This window comes from Bombus bifarius, unplaced genomic scaffold (genome assembly GCF_011952205.1).
Source record: "Bombus bifarius isolate JDL3187 unplaced genomic scaffold, Bbif_JDL3187 scf7180000008363_frag, whole genome shotgun sequence".
In the NCBI taxonomy this organism is placed as follows: Eukaryota; Metazoa; Arthropoda; class Insecta; order Hymenoptera; family Apidae; genus Bombus; species Bombus bifarius.
In genome coordinates, this window is record NW_022884616.1 from 16,056 (window position 1) to 24,703 (window position 8,648).

General features: G+C 47.2%; 2 protein-coding genes across 2 annotated transcripts; both read right to left on the reverse strand.

Moving 5' to 3' along the window:
- Positions 1–3,552: 3,552 nt before the first annotated feature.
- On the reverse strand, positions 3,553–6,831 carry LOC117212747. The gene is made up of 4 exons (XM_033457775.1): positions 6,310–6,831; positions 6,057–6,236; positions 5,772–5,979; positions 3,553–5,594 (listed from the first exon to the last, which is right to left on the reverse strand). The coding sequence occupies exons 1-4, from the start codon at positions 6,829–6,831 to the stop codon at positions 3,553–3,555; spliced, it is 2,952 nt and encodes a 983-aa protein (XP_033313666.1).
- Positions 6,832–6,855: 24 nt separating this feature from the next.
- LOC117212748 lies at positions 6,856–7,755 on the reverse strand (the record flags this gene model as incomplete). The annotated part of the gene is made up of 1 exon (XM_033457777.1): positions 6,856–7,755. A coding segment is annotated over one exon (900 nt), but the record flags the coding sequence as incomplete, so codon positions are not given.
- Positions 7,756–8,648: the final 893 nt, after the last annotated feature.

The window sequence follows — 8,648 nt, forward strand, 5'->3', positions numbered from 1 at the left end:
TTGGATGAAATCTAGCCGTCATTTCCACCCCGTTGGAGATATTTCGACGTTCAAGCGCTAGTTGAACTCCATTTTACACTGCAAACGCAATGCACTACGATTTAAGCGTCGAAACAAGCAAAATAGCTTGCAAATCGCGAAGATTTCGTATATTTTGATGAAATCTATCCGTCACTTCCTTCCCATTGGAGATATTTCGACGTTTAAGCGCTCGCTGAATTCCATTTTACACTGCAAACGCAATGCACTACCGTTTAAGCGCCAAAACAAGCAAAATAGCTCGCAAATCGTGAAGAATTGGTCGATTTTGATGAAATCTAACTGTCATTTCCTTCCCGTTGGAGATATTTCGACGTTTAAGCGCTCGCTGAACTCCATTTTACACTGCAAACGCAATGCACTACCGTTTAAGCGTCAAAACAAGCAAAATAGCTCGCAAATCGTGAAGATTTGGTCGATTTTGACGAAATCTAACTGTCATTTCCTTCCCGTTGGAGATATTTCAACGTTTAAGCGCTCGTTGAACTCCATTTTACACTGCAAACGCAATGCACTACGATTTAAGTGTCGAAACAAGCAAAATAGCTTGCAAATCGCGAAGATTTCGTATATTTTGATGAAATCTAGCCGTCACTTCCTTCGCGTTGGAGATATTTCGACGTTTAAGAGCTCGTTGAACTCCATTTTACACTGTAAATGTAATGCAATACCCTATAAGCGTCAAAACAAGCAAAATAGCTCGCGAATCGTGAAGATTTGGTCGATTATGACGAAATCTAACTGTCATTTCCTTCCCGTTGGAGATATTTCGACGTTTAAGCGCTCGCTGAATTCCATTTGACACTGCAAACGCAATGCACTACCGTTTAAGCGTCAAAACAAGCAAAATAGCTCGCAAATCGTGAAGAATTGGTCGATTTTGATGAAATCTAGCAGTCATTTCCTTCCGTTGTAGATATTTCGACGTTAAGCGCCCGTTGAACTCCATTTCACTGTGCAAATGCAATGCACTACCATTTAATCGTCGAAACAAGCAAAATAGCTCGCAAATCGCGAAGATTTCGTCGATTTGGATGAAATCTAGCCGTCATTTCCATCCCGTTGGAGATATTTCGACGTTTAAGCGCTAGTTGAACTCCATTTTACACTGCAAACGCAATGCACTACGATTTAAGCGTCGAAACAAGCAAAATAGCTTGCAAATCGCGAAGATTTCGTATATTTTGATGAAATCTAGCCGTCACTTCCTTCCCATTGGAGATATTTCGACGTTTAAGCGCTCGCTGAATTCCATTTTACACTGCAAACGCAATGCACTACCGTTTAAGCGCCAAAACAAGCAAAATAGCTCGCAAATCGTGAAGAATTGGTCGATTTTGATGAAATCTAACTGTCATTTCCTTCCCGCTGGAGATATGTCGACGTTCAAGCGCTCGTTGTACTCTACTTCACAGTGCAAATGCAATGCACTACCTTTTAAGCGTCAAAACAAGCAAACTAGCTCGCAAATCGCGAAGTCTTCGTCGATTTTGATGAAATCTAAGTGTCATTTCCTTTCCGTTGGAGATATTTCGACGTTTAAGCGCTCGCGGAACTCCATTTTACACTGCAAACGCAATGCTCTACCTTTTAAGCGTCAAAACAAGGAAAATAGCTCGCAAATCGTTAAGATTTGGTCGATTTTGACGAAAACTAACTGTCATTTCCTTGCCGCTGGAGATATTTCGACGTTTAAGCGCTCGTCGAACTCCACTTCACAGTGCAAATGCAATGCACTACCTTTTAAGCGTCAAAACAAGCAAACTAGCTCGCAAATCGCGGAGATTTCGTCGATTTTGATGAAATCCAGCCGTCATTTCCTTCCGGTTGGGGATATTTCGACGTATAAGCGCTCGTTGAACTCCATTTTACACTGCAAACGCAATGCACTACCTTTTAAGCGTCGAAACAGGCAATATAGCTCGCATATCGCGAAGATTTCGTCGATTTGGATGAAATCTAGCCGTCATTTCCATCCCGTTGGAGATATTTCGACGTTTAAGCGCTCGTTGCACTCCATTTTACACTGCAAACGCAATGCACTACGATTTAAGCGTCGAAACAAGCAAAATAGCTTGCAAATCGCGAAGATTTCGTATATTTTGATGAAATCTAGCCGTCACCACCTTCCCGTTGGAGATATTTCGACGTTTAAGCGCTCGTTGAACTCCATTTCGCAGTGCAAACGCAATGCACTACCGTTTAAGCGTCGAAACAAGCAAAATAGCTCGCAAATCGCGAAGATTTCGTCGATTTGGATGAAATCTAGCCGTCATTTCCATCCCGTTGGAGATTGTTACGACCGTTCGCGGAGAGACGTGATCGCGAGATAGCACGTCAACGAGAGTTGTAAATTCTCGCTACGATTATGTTAATCGACGCCGCGAAATAGTCGTTCCCCTGTTTCGTTTAGGACAGCAGAGGTGGTTTAATGAATATAGCACTGTGTTAACACTAATAAATTAACGTTTATTTCAACAACTTATTAATTAGAAGGATATAAATGGAACAACAAAAGAAATGTAACTACGTAATGCGCGATATAAGATATGTATTGACAGTTTGGCTTCTCGAAACGTTCTGCCCGCCTTTCGATTTTTTCCGTTTTTTCTGGAAGGCGACCCCCACTACGTTCGGATCACGCCACATTCTTTTACGCCGGATAAAATAACGGCCACGAATCGAAGTTTCTGGAGGTCGCCCTGCTTAATAAACTATGCGCTTGCCACTACAATGTTTGTTTGTCGGGCAGCCGCGACGATCCGCCCGCGACATTGTAGTGCCGCGACCGACGGTTAAGAATATGATCTATGGCAAGCCGCATGGCGTAACATTCTCCCCCCGTTGAGAGGGTACCGATCAAATTAGCGAGATGTGGTTGAAGTTCCTATCTTAGTTCGTCTCGGTGGCTAGTTGTTCGGGTTTCTCGAGATCGGGTTGAATTGGCAGTGGGACAAGCCTTTTGACGGCCCGATCCAAAACGCTCTTTGCCGTCTGAACTGTAGCTGTCCGGATGACACCATCGGCGCCTGGATGAACCTTGATAACTCGGCCCAGAGGCCAATGCATGGAGGGTACGTTGTCCTCTCTGAGGATGACGTTTGTGCCCTTTTGGATGCCGTGTCCACCCTTGCTCCACTTATTTCGGTTGGTTAACTCGTTCAAATACTCCTTATGCCAGCGGTTCCAAAAATGCTGTTTAAGCTGTTGGATATGCTGCCATCTGGAGAGTCGGTTCGATGGAATGTCTCTGAAATCTCGATCACGTAAGCACATTAGTGAATCGCCAATGAGAAAATGTCCGGGAGTGAGGACTAGGAGATCATTTGGATCGGTGGAGATAGGAGTTAGCGGGCGGGAATTGAGGACTGCTTCTATTTCTATGATGAGAGTGTTCAATTGTTCAGAGGTGAGTAACTCGTTGCCGGCTACACGCCTGAGGTGGCGTTTGAATGACTTCACCGCTGCTTCCCATAGCCCACCGAAATGCGGTGAATGAGGGGGAATGAAGCGTCATTCGATTTGTTTGTCGGCTAAAAATGCGGTTACTTTTTCCTTGTGATCGTCCGATTGTAATAGATCGTGAAGCTCTCGTAATTCGTTGCTTGCTCCTCTGAAGTTGGTGCCGTTATCAGAATGGATGGTGGAGCAATACCCTCGTCGAGCGATAAATCTGCGAAGAGCGGCGATGAAGGCTTCGCTAGTGAGATCGTCAACGAGCTCGATGTGTACCGCTTTAATTGCTAGGCATACGAAAATGGCTACGTATACCTTTATCTGACGACGGTTACGATCTCGTTTTTCCTTGATGTGGAACGGCCCGCAGTAATCGACGCCGACGTTTGTGAATGGGCGAGATTCCGTTACTCGCGCCTCCGGCAGATTACCCATCACGTATTCTACCGGCGGTGGTTGAGCGCGGCAGCAGCGGACGCAGCCTTTGATCGCCCGCCATACTTGACTTCGACCGTCGACGGGCCAGTATCTTTGTCTTACTGCGTATAACGTAGCCTGCGTTCCGGAATGCATGTGGATCTTGTGCTCGTGTTCTATGATGCGTGTTGTAACGGATGACTTGGGTAATACTATGGGATGTTTCTGGGCGAAGGTCATCGACGAATGACTGAGTCGACCCCCGACTCGCAATAGTCCTTCCTTGTCTATGAACGGATTGAGTCGCGTGAGCTTACCCTTTATCGCCGCGTTCCGATCTTTTTGGAGTGTACGAATTTCCTCGGAGAAATGGATGTTTTGCAACAATTTTATCAGTTTATTGTGCGTTATGCGTAACTCGGTAACGGTTAGGGGTGCCGCTCGGTTCCTTTCCTGTCTCCAACGGAGGCAACGAGCTATGATTCGTATCAACTTGGGCCAGGATGAATACCTTTCCAACAAACTGTAATCGGCGGGGTTTGCGGACAGACAAATCGCCCCTTTCTGCTCCGGTACTTCAATTTGCGGTGTTAGAGCCCATGTCGGCCAATAGCCTTCCGACTGGTAGAGCCATGCAGGACCGTGCTGCCAGATGGTTGGGCGCAGGAACTCTTCGGGTGTTTGGCCGCGTGATATTAAGTCCGCGGGATTGTCGTCGGTAGGAACGTGGCGCCAATCGCGGATGCTGGTTTTTGTTTGAATTTCGGAGACTCTGTTAGCGACGAATGTTTTAAGGGTGTGAGGTGATGTATTGAGCCAATGGAGGACGATAGTGGAATCGGTCCAATAGATAGTTCGAGTAATTTTTTGTGATAGGGCTTGTTGTACTGTTGACATCAGGGACGTAAGAAGGAGTGCTCCGCTCAGCTCGAGCCGAGGAATGGTCTGGCACTTGAGTGGGGCGACTTTCGATTTTGCGGTTAAAAGTTGGGTCCAAGCACGGCCGTTGATGGTAAGGGTTCGGAGATAAACACAGGCTCCGTAAGCCTTTTCGCTGGCATCGCAGAAACCATGCAGTTCAATTTCCATAGCGGACTCGATTATTGCTCTGCGTGGGAACCTGACGTTGTTTAATAAGGGTAATTGGGCATAGTACCTTTCCCACTCTGTATGTAACTCGATCGGAAGTGATTCATCCCAATCGATTTTCGACGACCATATTCGTTGAAGTAGCATCTTGGCCCGAACAATCACCGGTGCGAGCAGACCGAGCGGATCGTAAATTTTTGCAATCTCCGAGCTGATGATTCGTTTCGTGACTCGCGAGGGCGTGGGTTTGACTTCGACCGAGTAAAGAATAGAATCGTCGAATGAATTCCAAAACACCCCCAGCGTCTTCAAGGTTTGCGAGTCGCCCAAAAAATGTTGGTGATTTGTTTCTTCTAAGGAAAGTCCGTGTAACAAGTCATTATCGTTTGACGCCCATTTTCGTATGTTTAAGCCGGCCAGCTGAAGTAACTTGGTGAGTTCTGTTCTGAGCGTGAGGGCTTCGTCCTTCGTTTCAGCTCCGGTGAGAGCGTCGTCGACGTAGAAATCCCGCTGCAGTACCTGTGCTGCACGTGGAAATCGATGTCCTTCGTCCTCTGCCAGTTGCTTGAGGCACCGAATAGCTAGATACGGGGCTGCGGATAAACCGAACGTTACAGTGTTAAGCTCATATGTTTCTGTTTCTCCACTCGCGCTGCGCCATAATATCCTTTGATATTTCCGATCCTCTGGTCGTACGAGGAATTGCCGATACATCTTCTCGATGTCGCCAGTGAGTACGTATTGATGAGCGCGGAATCTAATTAATATACAAAATAGATCTTCCTGTAACTTGGGTCCTGTGTGAAGTGTATCGTTTAAGGAGGTTCCGGTAGTGCTTGGTGCCGATCCGTCGAAAACTACACGGAGTTTGGTGGTTTGACTCGATGCTTTGGTCACGCCATGATGGGGTAAATAGTATCCGTTATCGTCGGAGTGGTTGTCATTGACCTTCGTCATGTGTCCCAATGCCAGGTATTCCTGTATTACCGTTCGATATTCTGATTCGAAGCGTTTGTCGTGCTGGAATCGGCGATTGAGTGAGGCGAGTCGTTTACTCGCCAGCGGTTTAGAGGATCCGAGTGACTGAAGCTGATCGTTGAAAGGTAGAGCGACGATGTATCGTCCTTCGCTGGTGCGTCGGGTGTGGATTTGGAAGTGTTCTTCGCATCGTCGATCTGCCTCTGAGATATGTTTAATTGAGGGTCCTTCATCGATTTCCCAAAACCGCGCGAGATCTGCTTGTAAAGTCGTCGTGGATGTGTGAAATATGTTTGTCGCGGTTTGGGAAGTTGGGCTCCCCCCGATTACCCATCCGAATCGCGTCTTTTGCAGACGCAGTCCAGGCTCGTCTGGCTGCGTGAGGTTGACTTGTCCCACACACATCGACGCGAGTGTTGAACCTGAGCTTAGTAGTACATCTATCGGAGCTGGTAAATGAAATCGTGGATCGGCCAATTTGAGATTTTTTGGTATCTCAAGTGTCGAACGATCGATGGGTTCGCTGGGAATTGAGGTTGATATGGTTGGAATGATAAGGAACGTTAATGTCCGCGTGTATGTACCGTCAGTGGAAGTGATCGTGGCCGTGATGTGTCGCTTAGAAGTCGTTGTCAAGGTATCTAGAGCTCCGATTGGGACCGAACATTTGTTTTGCTTTATCTTTAGCGATTTTGCTAATTCCTCGGTAATGAAATTCATACTGGATCCGGTGTCGAGCAACGCTCGACAACGGATTGGTTGATGTTTATCATTCAAAATGTTAATCTGCGCTGTGAGGACTAGATCATTGAACCGTAATTCGGATGCTATTGGTCTGATATGTTCGGTCATCAACGGAGTCGTCGATCGTCGGCGTCATTGGTTGTGTGTTCGTTTGTCAATGGGCGGTGGACTTGGAGACGCGGCTGTTCGTGGTGTTTCCGATCTGTGGTCTGTTGTGTGCCTTTTGCAACGAGTGGGTGATACGTAGGGTGGCAAAGAAGGTGTTGTGGATCGGCTATTTGATGGGGAAGATTTCGGGCTGGACGTGCTGGAACGAGACCCTGAATGGCGTTTTGTCCTGTGCAGCATTGTATGATGTCGTTCTCCGCATACGCGACATGATCCTGCGAAACAATGCCGCGTTGTGTGCCCTTTCCCGAGGCAGTTGACGCATAGTGATGCTCTTTTGACCTCCCGAATACGTTCGCGAAGGGATTTGGTTTTGAAGGTGTCACATTTCCAAATGGGGTGTGGTCCTTGACAGGTGGGGCATGTTGGATTAACCTGTGTCGCCGTAAGTGCATGCCCTCGTGATGCGCGTTGACGGACCGGAGTAGTTTGTTCCGGTGATTCTCTTGTTTGTCTGACCGTGGTGATCGGTCTGGAGCTTCGTGCTAATCTCTCTAGGAAGTTTAGTAAGTGAATGTACGGAGGCACCTCGTTATTGGGCAGCGTCATTTCCCATTGCTTTTGGATACTCAGTGGTATTTTAGAGAGGATGAGGCTGGTGAGCACAGCACTGGTATCGGGGTAGGAGTCTCCTAATTTGTTCAATGCATATATGTGTTGTTTGAATGTGTGGACTAAGCGCCTTAATTCCGTTGGAGATTCCTTGGTTATCTTTGGATAATCAATTATTGCCATGCAGTGACTGAAAGCTGTGTATCGTGGACATTCGAAACTCTCCTTGAGAACGGCTATAGCCTGACTGTAATTTACATTGCTAAGGGGTAACGCGTTTAAACAATCGGCTGCTTCTCCTTGCAGGGCGGACTGCAGGTAATGGAATTTCTGTATGTCAGTGAGACTAGGATTTTTATCGATTGTGGAGGAAAAGGTGTCATAAAAAGTGTTCCATTTTTCTAAGCTTCCGTCAAAAGTAGGGAGCCGAAGATCTGGTAATTTAATGGATATCGGATTTAAACTTGCGGATGATGCACAGGTTGGAGGGTTTATGGATGTCGACGGCGAAGCTGTTTGCGCGTTCCTCAGAAGATTTTGTAGCCTTGTATCTACCGCGACGTACTGATCCCTTATTTCGAAGCCGCGCACTTGTTCCTCCTCGTCCAATACTTCTAATTCGAGTTGGATCGCTTCGAATTGACTCGCAACTTCGGTCAGTTGTTTCTCGTAATTCGTTAATAAGGAGTTTTGCTGACTCCCGGATTGCTCGTACTCATCCAGTCGGGTCGATAAGTATGTGAATCGGCCGCCACAATAGCCTCGTCTCCGACGCAGGGAGATGAGTTGGTCTTCGCTCGTCATCGTTGCCGAGGATAGGAGATGGTCGAAATAAGGAACGAGCTTACCTTACTGTCGTGCGGCGTGAGGTCGCGTGTATGTTTGGTGAGGAACGCCTTGTTCCTTCCCGACGGCCACTCGTTCGGTTGTATTGTTAAGTTGTGAAATTCGTTGCGTTGATGACTGTCCAGCTGCGGCGGAAGGCTGCGTGGTTGCGTTCCCTTGCCAATGGGATGTGCTTCTTCGAAGGTGACGCGCCTGACGTCACTGGTTTCGCTGTAGTGGTTGCTCCCGCTCCCGCTGCTGGTTTTGATAAAGTCACGTGGCACTGTGTGGTCACTGGTAAGTGCACTCTTCACTGGCACGTGATCCGGCTCGAAGGACCAAAATGTTACGACCGTTCGCGGAGAGACGTGATCGCGAGA